The 18753-nt window shown below is 44.5% G+C and overlaps 1 protein-coding gene across 2 annotated transcripts in view; it reads left to right on the top strand.

Moving 5' to 3' along the window:
- Nucleotides 1-18753, top strand: part of VPS13D (vacuolar protein sorting 13 homolog D) — a 2979414-nt gene that overhangs the window by 77273 nt on the left and 2883388 nt on the right. For both annotated transcript variants that reach the window (XM_078642819.1, XM_078642818.1), the window contains exons 8-9: nt 4492-4662; nt 7338-7438. In XM_078642819.1, the coding sequence (XP_078498945.1) occupies nt 4492-4662; nt 7338-7438 (272 nt within the window). The remainder of the gene's footprint in view (nt 1-4491; nt 4663-7337; nt 7439-18753) is intronic.

Genomic DNA, 18753 nt, shown 5'->3' with positions numbered 1-18753 from the left:
GAAGCTAACCACTTGAAACTAGGACACTAGGAGAGTTAATCTTCACAGGAGCACCGCAGTACTCGCGTTACCTCACTCACAGGAAGCGGGTGCATAGGTCCCAAAGTGTGTTGGGTTTCGTCGTGGAGTTCTATGGAGCCTTGGAGAAAAGATGCTGCAATCGACGTCGAGACCTGTGACGTCAACGCCAGTGAGATCGATATTGAAGACCAGGTCGCCGGCTAGAAGTAGATCGACGCCGAGGCCTGAAAAGCGAAGGAGATCGACGTAGAGTTCGGCGTCGAGACATAAGTCGACGTCGAGGCATGCTTCGGGCTCGAAGCATGAGAATCCGCAGTCGACGTCGAAACGACCAGCGAAGTCCAGGAGGTCGACGTCGAGATCTCCGCCACCTGTCTCAAGGTCTTTGTCGAGGCGCTCAAGATCAACCTCTCGGACCTGTCAGAGGTCTTTGTCGAGGTCAGAGTCAACGTAGAGGATACCGCGTGATCAGTGGTCGACGTCGAACGTGCCGACGTCAAGGGCTTCGTCCCATAGATCTCCGTCTTCCAGAGTGTCACCTCCACGGTCGTCGTCGATGGTGGCTCATTCTGGTTCGACGTCGAGGCATTCGACGTCGAGGGACAGGCAAGTTATCCCTGTGGAAGAGGTGGGAAGACCAGCGTCTAGACCTCAACGTTCGACGTCGAGGGATACTTCTTCTTCCTCGCTGGGGATAAATATTATTCAAGTTACGCCGGAGGGCTCTCCGGTGCACAAATCACCTCCTATTAACATGTCTCCTAGATGTATGGATGACATTAGACACTGGAAGATGCAACCCAGACCTAATGAGAGGCCTCTTACCATGGAGTGCTCAAGACCTCCTGCTAGTAAGTCCCCGAGACGTTCCAGATCACCGTTAAGACGGCGTTCACGCTCAAGAGAGCGCTCCAGATCACACCGTTCTCATATGCCAAGGAGAAGACAGAGGTCTCCTACAATGACCACGTCAACAAGGTCATCATACAGAGACTATTCTACTACTATTTCATCAACTCCATCTTCCAGGGTCTCCCCTGTTGATGATCTTGGGACATTCAGTGAGGTGTTATATAGAGGTGCTAACGAGTTCAACATAACCATGTCGGGACCTCAAGTTACTTCTTCTGTTATATTTGAGACTTTGCCCCATAAGTTTTCGGCGAAGCCTCTACTGCCTTTGGTGCCAGGGTTACTGGAGCCTGCAATGAAGACTTTCTTGACACCTGCCACAGTGGGCTTGGGCCCTCGAGGATTTCGAAAGAAATATAAGGCTCCAGACCAGGATCCCTTATTTCTGCGTACCACCAGATTCTCTTATAGTCACTGCTGCCAGAAAAGCACATTCTGCTACATCTATCTCATCTGCTTGTTTTAGCTTTTTATGGCCCACATTTCATTATATATGATTTGGAGTTATTATTCTTGAGCCCTAAATTATTCATAAAGGCGTTAAAAGCAAGAAGCAAAATTTGCAGGCCATTTGCTGTCCCCGCTATGTGCACTGCATTGTCTGCATATAATAACAGGGATTCACATGAATTGACCCTCTTTGATATATAATAACAAGAGAATTGGTGCCAGGACACACCACTGTCTAACCCCATTATCAGAAGAAAAATTGTCTGTTAGCTCCCCCTATCTGTTACACCGTAACACTAGCTGATGTGCATTCGTGGAGCCTGCTGAGCTGGGTGATATTTGCTTCATCAATCCCTAGCTGTGCCATAAGACACAATAATTTATGGCAGTCCACTGTGTCAAAGGCACACGTTAAATCCATAAAGGCTAGATGAACACAGCCTTTTTGTGCATTTGTGTATTTTTGAACGATTAGAGCGAGGTTCAATGACTGCTCCACTGGTCCAAGTCCTGGTCGGAACCCAAATTGAAAGACCGAGAGCACTTGAGTCTCAGATGCCCAGAGTTCTATTTTGGTCAAAATGACCTTGCCCAAGATTTTAATCGTGTAATCCATCAGGGAAATATATAATATAAATATAATCCTCATTTGTAAAGCGCGAACAATCACCCATAAGGGTCTCTAGGCGCTGGGGGCCTTCGGGAAGATTAAGCAAGCTATTGCCCAGAGTCACATGGTACTGGGCTAATCTGCCTCCGGCACTGGGGATCGAACCGTGATCCCCAGATTCCAACGTCAGTCGCCCTGGCTGCGGCACCACACCTCGCCCTTATAGAAATAGAGCGATAACAATGAGGTTGACTCTTGTCCCCCTTTTTATTATTAAAAATTGGAACTATAATGGTTTCCTTCCAGGTCTTGACCAAAGGTCCCACTATAGCAGCGTTTATTACATTGGTTATCAGAGGGGTCCCAAAATGTGGTAGATATTTATACAAATCTATTAGGATTCTATCGGGACCTGGAGCTTTCTCTTGCCGACTATTCTCTATAGCTATATTTACATCTGCTACCTCATCTGAATTACTCAGGGCCTGAGCTGCTCTCATATCAAAGGTAGCTTTTGGGTCCAAAACCAGATTAATGGTCGGGGTTGCGGGAAAACATTTTTGAGACGCGTTTTACTCAATCTATAGCTTGTACGATAGTCTTTAGTTTGGACGTTTCATCTCCCAACAAAGTGGTGGAGTTCAGAAACTGCCAGAAGGCTTTTGAATCTTTTGTTGTACAGGTGATCTTTAAGTCTTCCCAGGCCTTCTCCTTCCAATATGTTTTCCTTTCCCTGATTATTTCTTCATAGGCTTTTCTGGCCTTGACTACTTCATCCTTATACCTCAGGTTTTCACTTAAAGCTCGCCTTAGATATCTATAGGCTTCTGAGCAAGCACTGTTAAACCATTTGGGGGTATCAGTTGTTTTCTGGTACATTTAGTTAATTTATCTGCCATATATCTGTTTAAAGATGTAAACGCCTGAATGGAATCATCTGGAATAGAGGGATCTGATAGGGCTACCTCAATTTGTGCCTGATTATTTACTGTAAGATCTCTAAGAAAGGCCTCCTTATCGATTTTCTCCCCTTAAATGCTTACATCCCTGTTCTCATTGTATTACGCCCTGTTTTTTACCCAAATTACTTCCCAAAACTAAGTTTAGAGTTAGTGTTAATTAATTATGATCACTTATACAGCTGACCATTACTTTACATCGTTTAAAAAACTGGGACATTTGTATTTATCAATTAAAATTTGATCAGTAATTGAATTGGAAGTTGCCCCACATATGTCGGAACCTGGAGAGAGTTTGTCATGTCATATTCTTGAGCAAATATCAATTTATTTAGCAAAAGCAACTTATTCAACAAACCCCCATATGGGGTATGTTTAAAATGCGTGATTGTTTGATCCACCTTATCACAAATGCCACATGTAGGCTGCACTCGAGGATCACACACTTCTATGTTAAAATCTGAAACCCAAATAATTTGGAGTTCCATTTCATGCTCATATTGAGCTTGACATATCGCATCCTCCAGGCCATCTGTGATGTTGGTCACGGTTGGGTCGAATACATTGTAATAATAATTAAAAGCTAATCAAATATAATGTGCTCACCTCGTGTTGCTCTGCAAAGAAACCAGCAGACAAAGCAGTCACCACAGTCTCCGCGAAGGGGCCTTCAACAAATGCGGCACCGCAGCCAACCAGCCAGCCCAAAAAGAAATTCCAGGGAAACCAGAAGAGAAATAGGATCCACACTATGCATTGTCAGGACTGCCAACGCGCAGCAATTTCAAGCGGCTTTGATGGTGTTCTCTGCATCCCGGAACGGCAGCCTTCTCCTTGCTGCACATCCCTGCACCATTATTTGGGTAAAAAGTTTGAGATATAAGTTTAATAAGGCTATGGACCCGTAAGCTGAGCATAGATCTTTAGGTGTTCCCTCTTTATGTATTAAAGAGATTCCCGACTCCCCCATTGTTAGTGTTACTGTGCCAATATCTCTAAAGGAATTGTAGAGTTTTACTAGGTGTGGTATTAAGAGGGACGAGAAACTCTTGTAAAAATGGGCTTTAAGTCCTTCTGGACCATATGTTCTGTTTAGTGAGAGTTGTTCGATAGCGTCCCGGATCTCTTCAGTGATTATGGAAGTTTCTTTTCATTTTAGGAACTTATGCAGATTTTAAAAAACTTTATTTATAATTTTATTCATATCATCTTACATTTAGCAGCATATTCAACAATGACAGTGGTGCAGCTTAACACACTAATATTATTAATTATTTATCTTATGGTACTTGCTAGAAATTTTTGTTTTTGTTTTGCTCCGTGTATGATTGTGCAAAGACACCAATACCCTTTCCTTTTCAATATACGTTAAAAAAAAATCTTTCCAAGGACTTTGCCCTATGCCTGGTCGATCTTCCAACTTGCTGTTCTAAACTGCTTTTTCAGATTCATTTCTTAATGAGGTACATGTAAATGTTTCTTTCTTTAATAAGTGTCTACAGATAGCTTTCTAATGGTACGTATGATTCTGATTGACAGGAGGCAATGGACAAAAGCATGGAGAGCCGAGATCACCAGTATATTCTTGAGCCCGTTTGCTCATCTGCCCTTCTTAGGCGAAACTGCTCTAAAGTTCCTCTGAGGTCTAGACGAACTCCACGGATTGAATGTGACATTGATCTAGAGACAATTCCATTACAAATGTCCCAGGTAATAAATAATGTCTACTCTAACTACTGTTCTTTCTGGCTGTTACCTGGCATTCCATCCAATAACGAAAGCAACAAGCAGGCTTTATATATGGAGTTTGGATGGTTGATATAGTTAACCACTTATTGTGTGTTTGATCAAGACCGTCGTTTACCTGTATCAGATGTTTATCTTGAACTTCTGATTGACAAAATGTTCATGCTGATGTGCTGAAACATAATCTTAACAACCCAGCTCACTTTTCTTTTTTGAATTGTGTGCAAATTTCCCACGTAAAGAAAATGCATTCACAGTGTTGTGCATGTTGTTCCTCACACTTTAAATGTGAGATACACTGGTAAAACGTACAGGAAACATTTTATCTTTGATTTTAAATGTGTTAAAATAGATGAAGTACTTTGTTGTTATTTTCTTTACTGTTTTTGCAATAGACACAACGTCTCATGTAACCCAATACTGCATAGGTAAACCAAACTGCCAGCTTTCACCGTATCCACAGAAACACGAGCCACTAACTATGCCACTCTCGGACGCAGCAGGACACAGTAGTTCTCATACTAATTTAATTAAGGAGAATCCAGACAATATGTCGCATTCATCCTACAGTACTTAAAGCACTAGCCACAGGGATAACTACAAAGTTATGCATGTTCCAATCCTACATCTCCAGCCAGTGGTTTAGTGCAGTTCTTTTCACAGTTTTTGGAAGGGATAGAAAGCACAATGCCCCTTTGCATTGCTTGGTCCAAGGCCTACTGGAAGATAAGTTTCACTTTAGATAGGTGTTACTTGAACCTTCGCAGACATTTCTTTGTGCGATGTCTTTTGTGATCAGAATACAGCATAAACCGTAGATGTGTTTGCTGGAATGTAGTGCCACTGGAAAGAAAAGAGCTGATTTACTGACATTATTTTGCTGAGTTATAAGAGTGTACGTTTAGAGTTACCTATGTACAGGGTGAAAAGAACTGCAGAGCTGACGTTTTTTTTTTAGGTTATGTGCAACTTCAAATGGATCTAGTAGTTTGTTTGCAAATGTTGTGGCTATGATCATGGATGCTTTAGTGATGATGGGTGCAGCAATAAGAGAAAATAAATGGAAAACAGCTATGCAGGAAGATCGTGTGATAAAACCTGTAGCGGAGCATGTTTTGAGTGGCTAGCCAAGGCACAATAGTTTAGTACATGCACTGCTTGCTCTGAAAGGTAGCGTCTGAACTTTCTTCGGAATATGATTTGCTGTTGAGAGGTGATACATTTGTTCCACCTACTACTAATTTGTGGTTAGATTGAACAGAGGCTTATCGTGTACATTCATGTTCAACAGTCACCAAGAAACTGCTGAAAAGCATCTTTTGGTAGCCAGCCATGGACAGTGCAAAGATTGAAAGGTTTGCCAAAACTTGCTTAGACTGTGACTTGCCTGCCAAATGGTGGAAGTGTAAAAACGTTCTGATAAAGCCAGTTTATTTTCCAAATGGGGCGGGAAAGCATCTTGCCATGGTGGTTTTCAGCCCATTAGATTATTTGGTTGCACGTATGAGGTACCTGGTTGTCTATTTGTCAGAACATCTACTCTTGAAAATATTTTAAATTGTTTCGGTGAATGTTTTTTTTAAAGGAAGGCGTTGCTTTTAACAAAACAACTGATATTACTGTGCAATTAACTTAAAAAACGATGAAGAAATATTTAAATCAGAGCAGCATTGCACATAAAAGCCTAACATCCGTTTTTTATTTGTGGAAGGATATAAACAGCCCTGCCTTCTAGTTTTTATGCTGTTGAATATTTATGAGCGATGTTTTGGATGTTGTTTTCGTACTCCGTAGAGTAGGACATGGCTTTCACCTTTGGACATGCTTAGGAAAAGGCTGCGAGTAACGGAGTTGAGTCCTGTTTGGCTGAAGATGTAGAAGGCTCGCAGTTTCTCTAATGGCATGCATGTGCCTGATGATGCAAGTGTTGTCAAACATCGGACAAATGAGAACATAACTTTTGACAGCACAGCAGTCAGAGTGTAGAATGGTGACTGGTGGAGCCTTCATTTCATGGAAACATTAAGAAAGCAGGAAGTGCTCTCTTAAATGTACTCGATACCTCTGATTTACTAACACTTATATTCCTTATCTTAGTCTTTGCATAGTGCAATCAATTAGAATAGGAGTTAATTCTCAGTTAAGCCATCACGAAGCTCAGTTTGGTGCTGACTTAAGTAGGCTCGAGATACAGACAGATGAAGATGGGCGGGCCGTGAAACGGAGCCGTCTACATATCCGGAAGTCTGTACCTACTAATGATTATGTTTCATTTGGGGGTGGGGGAACATGTACCAGATGTTCTAATACTCTGGTATTTATATATGTTTATGCTTCATTATTGTAAATAGTTACAGTTACATGGTTTGTATATCTAGCACCCCAGCGCTATCCCTTTTCCCTCCAGCAATGAGATGTATGTGCAGTTAAATGTTTGTCCTTACAGACTTATGTCTAGAGTACCGAATTATTCATGACTGCTTGGCTAGCTCTAGCTCTCTCTCGGGGCGTAATCTAATGCTGGGTGCAATGTTGCAATCCACCTTTAATCTTAATTGATTACCTTTGCCTTTCTTTACACAGATGTAACTAATGCATGTAGCATATTCCTAAACGTTACCTTTCTGATATATTTTCAGGGTCAGTATCAACAGATCGTGGAGTTTCTAGAGGAAATGGATCGAAAAGAAAGACAGCTTAAATTTAGGAAATGGAAACCGAAAGTTTCTATAGCGGAAAAGTAAGAAACAGTTGTTTACATATTTTCAATATCCTGATGTTTACAAATTGTACTGGCAGTGTATTGTTTTTGAAAACCATGTAATATCAGTCAGCATCCCCTCAATCTCTATTGACAATCATATCCATCCCTCTTGACAATCATAATTCTGTTAAGGAGCAAATTAATATTCTGTTATGTATGATTTGAAAATTGTGAACTTGATTATTATCAGCATCTGAGGCTGATTATTCAGGCTTCATCTAAATATTGGAACCAGATCCAGAGGGAAAATCACTGACGCCAACTTTATGCCCACATTGGGGAAAAAGGGAAAGATAATCTTCAATATCTGGGTATCAAAGCAGATGTGCCATTTACTGCAGCACTAGCAATATAGAGCCCGAACGTGCTTGTGAGCCATGGTCAAAGTGGATTGTGGGTTCATGTTGGTCGCTGAACCATGCCTCTATTGTCTCCATGTCTCCAGAGAAGGACAGGAGGAAGCTGAGAGTTGTAGGCAGAACGATATCCAGAATGTATACCTCAATATGTGTGAAGCCAATGTAGTGGTGCTGCTCAGCAAAAATGACTGAGCTGTCAGAGAAGATGGTGAAGCTGCTCCTATTCCTACCAGACAACAAACAGGAGAAATCTATGAAATGCCCTGCAGACAGACCATCAGCTTCCAAGTATGCCATAAAAATATTCCTGCTTATAGTGGTCATAGACTTCCGACATGCTCCTTAGAGAAATCCTTTATTGCCAGATGTGTCTTAAGTGTACATGTTTGCTACTGGACATGTTTGCTACTGGAGGTAAGAGCAAGGATGCTTGATGTGCATCTCGACGATGAAGAAACCTTCATCAGGAAGGTTATTAAGGCATTTGAGTCCTTCAAGGCTGACCCCAGCAATGTAAAGGTAATGTGGGGCATGTGAGCAAGGCTCCAAATGTCCCTTTCAAAGGATAAAGGGTAATATTAAACAGTCGGAAATGTGTTACCACCACAGTTTCAGCAGCAGTACTTTCTTATTCGACTATGTGGATACTTTCATCTAGAATTTGGGATAATGATATCTCCATGGATCTTCTAAAAAACTAGCCAGATGGGTCCATTAAGGCATTCTAAACTGTCAGTGCTGACACTAAGACTGCAAAGGCACTACGGGCCAGTCAGTGAGGCGCTCATGTTTCCACTTCAGTGACCAAAGGTTGATCTCACTCGGATGTTTCACCATCACAGTTTCAGCCACAGTGCTCCCCTTTTTACTGTGGATACCAGCATCATAGACTTACAATGGCAGCACAGCTTTAGCTCACAGCAGCTCCCTTTGAGATGTGGATCCCCGTTTGTTTTCCCAGAAGCAAATGTGATGTGTTCCATGACATCATGTTGCCCCTGCTAAGCCGAGCAGGAAGCAGTCCTTGCAGAACCTCATCGGGGTGTGGGGTCGGGGCAAAGTCACTTGAGACAAGCGAGGTATGGACTTATGTTCTCAGGCCATTTTGAAATTCATGGAAAAGCTGTCCCCTAGTCCACCTAAAGAACACAAAAAATTGGGAGAATAACTTCAACAGTCGGAGATGTAGTTGCTTTTCAATAAGCCCATGATACCGCTAATACCTGTGCACAAATAAAACCAGAGAAACTGCTGAGGTACTCTTACATGCAGAAGAATCACAAGGGCCTACCCCATCTTAGACTTGGAGTTTATCATCCTGTTTATCCAACACAGGTGTTCTGACCTTGGCGAAAGGCAATAATCTTCTACACAAGTTGCAGTTGGCACCTCTGTTGTTAACAAAATACCCGAAGCCTGTGCTTCTCATTTGTGCTGGCAAGTGTGAATGCCTTTCCCTAGCTGGTTGATAAAAATACCTTTGAAGGCAGGGGTGGAGGCAGAAAAAGTAATTCACACATACATTCAGCAGTTCAGAGGTCTGCAACTGGCCAGCTCCTTCCAGAAATCCCTCTAGAAACTCTATCACAAAATTGGTTTTCTCCTCACCCACCTGGACTCCAGGAGCTAAAGGATACCGTACAAAATGAAATAAAAGAAGTAGGGTATGCTAGAAAGGTCACTGTCTGAGAAGAACTCAACCTAAGTGACAGCCAAAAGTTCAGGGCCCTGATAAGACCTCATCTGCGTCATCATGGTACTCTTGAGGACACGCAAGATAGGAGCCCAGCAACAAGAGCTTTACCAACAGTGGACACAAGTGTCTAGGGATTGGCAGACTGATAGATCCCTCATTTGCATCTGACGGTTGTTATGCATTTCTGGCCATTGTTTCTATAGATCAGTTTTGTTCAGGATATGTCTCTTGAAAGCCTTGGGAGCACACCTGGCTTGTTGTCTTCCAGGGGATCCTCATCAATATTCATAAGCACTGAATATTCCCGCCTATGTGCGGGGACCCCGGAAATAATAAATATTATATATGAAAAAGATATATATATATCATGCTTCCTGCTTGGTCCGTTTATTGAAAGGCACACAGACACACACAAGGCTTCAAGCCTAAGCCTTTATTAACTGGTACAGAAGCGTCTGGCTGCCCACCTTTCACAGTCAGATTCCCACTGCCTGACGCGTTTCGAAATAACTTCTTCCTCGGAGGCTTGTGTGGAAAATGAAAAAAGCACCAGCTGGCTCCAAACACTCCCTTTTCTCTGCATGATGACACGCCCCCTGATGGGCTGCTCTGAATGAGTCTCTGCGCTGTGCATTTAGGGAAATGTGGTGCCATTTCATTGCGGTGCTCTACTCCAAGAACCTGGGGGCCGTCGTCATCTGCCGGTCCTCACATGTGGGGCACATTACTTTGGATAAGGAAACGCCTGCTGCCGGGACCTATCTGCAGGTCTTTCAACCAACAGAACATTTTTGTACAGCAAAAAAAAAAAAAAAAAAAAAAAAAAAAAACTACTCACATGGTGGACAACCTTGGAGCGTGAATATATATATATATATATATATATATATATATATATATATATATATATATATATATATATATATATATATATATATATATACACATACACACACACACAGCTCTATATATAGATATATACATATATCATTTTTTCTCATACCAATGCAGCCTCCATCTAGGAGGCTAAACAATGTATTAACTCATAAATTGCTTTGGCAAATACATAATACATGTATAAAAACAGAGGAGGGCACGTAGCACTTGAACTCTGTTTTTAATGAGTAAACCCCATGAAAAAACTACAACTAAAGCAGACATTGTTAGCCTACAGGCTGCATTGTAAACCAATAGCATAGAAAATGAAAGCATTTTCCTACAAAACTGGCACCGCACCTTTAAGGCAGCCATGACCCCTAGCTTCCCATCATGCCTCAGGGGTGACAGTTAGGTCAGTTCTTTCCGGCTCCTTCAGTCAGGACCCTGGATTCACAGCTCTTCCTTTTTTGACGTTCTGTCAAAAATTATCTGATTTTTTTTTTTCAGGATTTTTTGCTTTCACTCGACGTCTTTTAGCCTTCGAGTGAGAGTGAAGCCTTTTTTGAGTTCCAGAAAAGGTTTATTTCTTTCAGAAATGCCTTCCTTATTTGATCCTTGCCCTGACTGTGGCAACAAGAAGACTAGATCAGACACACACCTCACTCTTCTGTCACTTGTCATCTTTCAAGAAGTTGTCGAGAAGTACCATCAAGGACAGGGAGAGAATTCGACTTTATGGCCTCTCTGAAAGAGGTAGGTCTCTAGTGAGGGAGCAGAAAAAGAGAACTCTGTCGACGTCGAGAGGCAAGGTCCCGACCTGTTCTCCTTCGGCCTCAGGATCGACATCGAAGCTGCCGACGGCAAAGAAGACGTTGTCGAAGACTACAGTGGTGTCGGCCCATCACTCTTCTAAGACATCGAGGACAACGCTCTCAACGTCGACAAAGGTAAAGGGCCCTCCGTTGACGTCAACCAGGCGACGATCAACGCTGAGGACCAAATCTCCGTTGACGCTGGCTAAGTGATCGACGTCGAGGCAAATCACTCTGTCGTCGCCACATCAACAGCGATCGACATCGAGGCAGAGGTCTCCGTCGAGGTCCGTTCAAAGATCTTTGACGTCGAGGCGCAAGACTCCGTTGCCGACATCGAGACAGACGTCTCCGTCAAGGTCAGTGCAAAGATCATCGAAGTCGAGGCACAAGACTGCGCCTCCGACGCTGAGGCAGAAATCTCCGTCGGCGACAGCACACCGCAGGGCTACGTTGAGACACAGGTCTTCAGAACAGAGGTGATTGATGTCGAAACACAGTACTCTGTCGACGTCAAGTAGATGTTCGACGTCGAGAGACCGGTCGACTGCAAGTTTGAGAAGGCAGTCTGTACAGGGAAGACGTTCCAGATCGACATCGAGGCACCAGTCCAAAGAGGCCTCCCGTCCGGTAAGACTGTCTACATCGCCGTCACCGACGTCGAGAACAGGTTCTCGCAGCTCTCACAGAGGTTCAACGTCAAGATCTCCAGAGATCATGATCTCGACGTCCAGCAGTCCAGTGTCCAGGGGACATCAAGATTCGCCGACCAGGCCTGCACAAGAAGAAGAGAACTCTCCTCCTCCACTTTCTTCTGAGGGGCGAGAAGGACAGAGATCGCCTTTCATCCATCTATCACTAAGATGGAACAGGCCCTTGGATCACTGGGCCACAACTCCAGCCACAAGGGCACAGCATTACTTGAGCCCACTACACAGGTCTCCGTTGGCACGGCTGGTACTGGGGGTGGATAGAGAGCGTACTCCTTCAAGAGCCAAGGATCACAGTCGCACTCCTGCGCACCCTCACAGAAGGATATCTAGATCCAGAAGTAGGAGGAGAAGGCACAGATCTCCAACACCTTCCTCCTATTCCACACACACGGCACACATAGACTATTCACCTACTCTTACTGACAGCCCACCGTCGAGGGTCTCTCTGATGGATGACGTTGCCACTTTTCAGGACGTGCTTGGCAGAGGGGCGGCGAAACTAAACATCCCTATGCCGACCCGCTAGAGTTTGTCCTATGTTATTTTTGAGACTTTACACCAAAGGGCAGCATCTGGACCTCTGCTACCATTGGTCCCGGGACTAATAGAACCGGTTATGGACATTTTCCTCATGCCGGCGACACTCAAGACTGCGCCGGCTAGGATTTTGAAAAAATATCTTTCACCGGAAGAGGACCCGCTTTTCCTGAAATCTGACCCCTCTCCACCAGATTCTGTTATAATCACTGTGGCAAAAAAAACCTCATGCTATTGCTTCCTCCTCTACTGTTCCACCAGATAAGGAGAGTAAAACACAGGATTTGTGGGGAAGGAAGGTATGTGGCACATCAGCCTCTATGAAGAAGGTATCGAGTGCATCGACTCTCTTGGGCCGGCCTGCCAAGGATTCACGGAAAAGATACCTCAAGAAGATCGCAAGGATTTTGAAGAGATCTTGCATGAAGGCAGCTTGGTGGCGAACCAAGTTATCAGCGACGCAGCTGATGGAGCTACTCTTTCGGCTCATGCCTATGCGCATAGGATATGCGCTAGAAGAACCTCCTGGCTCCGACTCACAGCGCTCAAACTAGAAGCACAGTCTTGGATCCTAAATCTTCCCTTCTCCAGCTCATCTTTGTTCGGTGCACACATGGATGAAGAAATGTCCCGGATGAAGACGGAGCTAGACACCCTAAAGGCTGTGTGTCTAGAAAAGAAGAAAGAGTTCCGCAACGATTCAGGCCTTACGATCGGCGATCCTCCCAACAGAGGGTTCAAACCCCTCATTGACAGAAAAACCAGGATCAGCAAGGGCAACAAAGGTCTCAATACGAAGGCAGGCGTTCCTCCAGATGAAGAGAAAACCAGCGTCAGTCTAACACCTCCGCCAAGATGCAGACCAAACAATAAGTGGCCACTTCCCCTGTCGCCGTTCACCACTCCAGTGGGGGGGAAGTATTGCAAATTATCTCGAAGAGTGGCGAGCTATCACAAAGGACCAGTGGGTGTTAGCTACGCTGCAGAATGGGTGCTCTCTACGTTTTCAACGCCATCCTCCCTCAATCCCTCCAGTTCCATCACCATGCCATCAGATGAAAATATTGCAGAACGAAGTTGCTACCATTCTGCGAAAATCAGCCATCGAGAAGGTGCCAATATCTCAAAGAGGGAGAGGGGTCTACTCAAGATACTTCTTGGTAAAGAAGAAGGGTCGAAAAAAGCAGAATACAGACCCATTCTGGATCTGCGAACACTCAACAAGTCAATCAGGAAGGAGAAGTTTCGCATGTTGGCTCTCCATCAAATATATCCACATCTCAGGCAGGGAGATTTGATGTGTTCGCTGGATCTACAAGATGCCTACTTTCACGTTCCGGTCAGTCAACATCACAGACAATATCTGAGATTCCTGGTGAGATCTTAACACTACCAGTTCAAAGTACTAACCTTCGGGTTGAAGTCCGCTCCCCGAGTGTTCACAAAGTGCATGGCAATGGTGGCAGCTGCACTACGTCGCAGAGGCATCTTCGTGTACCCGTACCTGGACGACTGCCTGTTGAAGGGTCCTTCTCCCCACAGTGTGAGGAGTCATTTCCTGCAATGCCTAGAGCTTTGTCATCAGCTGGGCCTTCATCAGCTGGGCCTTCATATGAACTTCGACTAATCGACTCCACAACCAACACAGATAATCCATTATCTAGGAGCTCTGGTAGACTCCGGGTTAGGAAAAGTGTTTCCTTCGGAGGAGAGACAGTTTTCCATCATACAGAAATGCAAACATCGGATTACCTCCCTGTTAGGGTCGATGGCATCCTGCATCTTCCTGGTCCCCAATGCCAGGCTGCAAATGCGTCCTCTGAAGCAGGATCTGGAGGACAAGTGGGACCAACAAACAGCTCGCTGGGACGACAAAATAAGCCTCTCAAACTCAGCAAGAGCATCCATCCCATGGTGGATGAAGAAGGAGAATATGCAAGTGGGTATACCTTTTCAACAAGCACCTCCCTCTCAAACACTGATCACGGATTCTTCCCTCCAGGGCTGGGGAGCCCACATGAAGTCTCTCCAGACGCAAGGTCAATGGTCATCAAAAGAGCGCTCATATCACATAAACATGCTAGAGCTGAGAGCAGTTCACCTGGCCCTCAAGGCTTTCCTTCCTTCGATTCAGGCAAGTTCAATCTGTGTACAGACGGACAATACCACCACCATGTACTACCTGAACAAACAGGGAGGAACCCTCTTGCGCACATTGTCTATGGAAGCTCAAGCTCTCTGGCATTGGCTCCTGGCACGGAATCTATCAATCACGGCGGTTCACCTGCTGGGAGAACAGAACGCAAGAGCGGATGCTCTCAGTCGACACTTCAAAGACAGACAAGACAGGGTTCTCAACGACAAGGTTGTCGAAGACATCTTCCAGGCTTGGGGTCGTCCCAGCATCGATCTCTTCGCGGACGACGAAAATACAAAATGCAGAGACTTCGCCTCAAGGTTCTACCGGCCAGGGTCGAAGGGGAATGCCCTTTTGATAGACTGGTTCGGGGCATTTGTGTACGCCTTTCCACCCCTTCCTCTCATCCCAAAGGTGGTGACCAAGCTGTCTTTCACACACGAGAATGATCCTGATTGCCCCGGACTGGCCGAGACAATGGTGGTACCCGGACCTTCTGTACCTGTCAGAATGCCCTCACAGGAGGCTGCCATGCAGACTGGATCTGCTGTCCAAGATGAACGGGAGGATTCATCACCCCAGCCTTCCCTCACTGAACTTGGCAGCTTGCCTTCTGAGGTCCTCCAGAATGGCCATATAGGACTACCACAAGATTGCATGTCCATCTTAAAAGAAGCAAGAAGGCCATCCACTAGGCGCTCATATGCGTGCAAGTGGAAACGTTTTTTTATGTGGTGCGTTCAAAACAGTTGTAGCCCAACCAAAGGGCAGGAACAGGTCATTCTACCACACCTGCTTTACCTGGCTAAAGCAGGCTTGAAGTTTCCTTCTATTAAGGTACACTTAGCAGCTATCACTGCATATAGGCGCTCGCCTTCTCAGCCTTCTTTCTTTCAGTTACAGGTTGTAAAAGACTTCTTACAGGGTCTGAAAAAGGTCTACCCTCCGATCCGACCTCCTTCACCACCCTAGGAGCTAAACCTGGTGCTATCAAAAGTGATGGGTTCACCTTTCGAACCTATCCACAAAGCAACCTTGCAACATCTCATTTGGAAGGCGGCTTTCTTGGTAGCGATCACGTCAGCTTGCAAAGTGACCGAAATACAGGCCCACTGCTCTAAGAAACCTTATACTGTTTTCAATCTTAATAGGGTTGTATTGAGGGCTCATCCTTCCTTCCTTCCGAAGATGGTGTCAGATTTCCATATGAATCAGACCATCTCTCTGCCTACCTTTTTCCCTAATCCCTCCACTCCAGCTGAGAGTACTTTACACTCGCTGACCTACTAATAGTTTTAAAATTCTATCTGGATAAGTCAAAGTCCATGAGAAAGTCTGATCAACTATTTGTTAACTATGGGTCGCTCAGAACAGGTTTTCCAGCTTCAAAGTGGTCCATCTCCACATGGATAGTTTCATGCATCAAGTTAGCTTATTAATTAGCGCAAAGACCCCTTGGGCCTACTCCCAAGGTGCATTCCACAAGAGGAAAAGCGGCTACAGCTGCTTTTTTCAAAACTTGCCTATCTCTAAAATATGTAGGGTGGCAACTTGGCGATCCGTCCATACATTTACGAGGCACTATTGTCTATATTCAGACACCAGATCATACACCCAAGTAGGCCAGGCCTCCTTGAGGAATCTGTTCAGCAGCTGATTACGGCTGTTGATGTATTGTGGGCCATTCTCTCTCATTTGCCTGCAGGTGGAAGATGGGCTTGCTATTCTATTCAGAGCTTATGACCATTGATGAGGATCCGCTGGAAGAGAAAGATAAGTTAATTACCTGTAATCCTAGTTCTCTTGCAGGGGTATCCTCATCAAAGCCATTTTTCTTCATTGTTACAAGATATCTTTGTGCACTGATCTTCAGGGTTACGCAAAGAACAACTGACCTAACTGTCACCCCTGAGGCATGATGCCAGTTTTGTAGGAAAATGCTTTCATTTTCTATGCTATTGGTTTACAATGCAGCCTGTAGGCTAACTATGTCTGCTTTAGTTGCAGTTTTTTCATGAGGTTTACTAATTAAAAACAGAGTTCAAGTGCTACTTGCCCTCCTGTGTTTTTATACATGTATTATGTGAATTCAAAAGCAGTTTATGAGTTATTACATTGTTTAGCCTCCTAGATGGGGGCTGCATTGGTATGAGAAAAAATGATATATGTATATATGTGTTCGTGCCGTTTAGAGGCCCTGCTCCGTCAAGAGGCCGGAGTATCACTGGTCCCCCGTTGCTTGCAGTGTCTTCAAATATCAAGGTATTGATATGACTCCGGCCTGCCTCTGAGTGCACGCCTAGCCAGGGATCGCTGCGAGGTGCAGATCCTCATTGACGAGGAGGCAGGTACATTGTTATCCTGTCTTACGACCCTGCAGGCACACGTGCTGAGAGGCTGGAGCGTCAAAGGGGACCCTAGGGAGAACTTTATTCTCAGCAAAGACTCGGTATTCGAACACTCCGCACCTTCCAGGAATTTGTCTCTCCCATGCAACACTCACCTGAATATACGGCATTCTGGGAGCTGTAGTTGTGGCAGAACTGCAGCTGAGTTGACATCATGTGACTAAGGGTCAGCGGATTTCCGCCAATAAGAGAGACACTGGACACTTGGGTGGAGTTATACTTTGCATACAGCGGCATCTGAAGAAGGCTGTAAGGCTGAAATGCATCATGCACACGCTGTAATCAATAAAGATCGTCCGACGTCTCCCCTGAGTGGCCTCTACCTTTTCCTTTTGGAGTGGGCAGTTATATATATCTATATATATATATATTTTTATATATAATTTTTATTATTTCCGCGGTCCCCGCACATGGGCGGGAATATTCAGTGCCTATGACTTTGATGAGGCTACCCCTGGAAGAGAACTAGGATTACAGGTAGGTAACTTATCCTTCTTGGCTAGGGGACTCTAATCTGAGTTGTAAAACATTATTTACCAACGTGCAAGTTCTGCGGTCAGATGCACCCTGAGAGTGTTTCAGGGGCAGGTTACCAGGAAGGGCTGTGATAATTATGACTGACAATACCATGGCAATGTTTAACATCACAGAGCAAATTGGCAGCCTTCCACTGACTTTAAACAGGGAGACATAAGACATCTAATTGGCCTGGCAAACTGAGCATCTTATTGATGGTGCAACACCTTCCTTGTAAGGAAGATTAACAAGGCAAATGACGTCAGCAGGTCAAGGTAGAAGCTGCACAAGTTGGACCTTATTCAGACTATGGTGAACAATGTGATGGCGCGAAACACCAATGGTACAATTTCACCTACAAGTTTCAACAAGCATTGGCCTAGCCAGTAGGTCTCGCCTTTGTAACCTTATAAGTGTTTAGCCATGCAGCACATTATCCTGGGTGCTGTGCCGCTAGGGATTGAAGCGCTATACAAATACTGTACACTGAGTCATGTGGCCTGATTCAGGAATACATGCTTGCTTCTAACTTGTAAGGCTCGTGTGATGTCAGATGCAAAGAGCACCAGCAGCCAGTCTATACACCATGCATCTCTTTTCCAGTGTGATCTTTGAAAATGCAATGGCTCATGCTACACAGAGTTACCGGCAATAAGAGGTGGATATGTAACCATGAGGGAAATGAGCGTTGGTACTCTTTCTCAGGAGATGTCTAGAGATGTCTGGAGGAAGGTGGAGCACTAGTCAGTTGAGGGTCAATGCAATGAGTGGGTAGGTCTTTTGAAGGAGGCTAAAGCATCTGCTTTACAGAGAAAGTAATAAAAAGTACTGTTACCCACTGGCTTCCTTTTCCCTGGGAAGAGATCTTATCTTGTGACAGTTCCCTGAAGTCTGGACAGTGAGTGGGTCTTAATCAGGGTAAATTGCCCAAAATCACCATATGTTAGGGAGACGCTAGGTCTGTAATGCGATTTTATCCTTTGAAATACCCCAGCTGTAACCCTAAGTGTCCATTGTGTAAAAGTTGTATTCAGTATGAGCTACACAGTTCACAAGATTATAACAGCTGCTGCCAGCAGTGATATTATGATGTGAGATGTGCGGTTGTGTTATAAAGTAAGGACAAGGTGAGAGTAAAAATAGAGGATCAGAAGATAGCAAGGAGGAAAATGCACGCAGCAACAGTGAGATAAAGTGGGGCTGAAGAGGGCTGTTAAACTAAGAAAGGATTGGA

Source organism: Lissotriton helveticus, chromosome 5_1 (genome assembly GCF_964261635.1).
Source record: "Lissotriton helveticus chromosome 5_1, aLisHel1.1, whole genome shotgun sequence".
Lineage (NCBI taxonomy): Eukaryota > Metazoa > Chordata > Amphibia > Caudata > Salamandridae > Lissotriton > Lissotriton helveticus.
The sequence above is the reverse complement of the archived record's forward strand: the minus strand, read 5'-3'. Positions and strand labels throughout refer to the sequence as shown.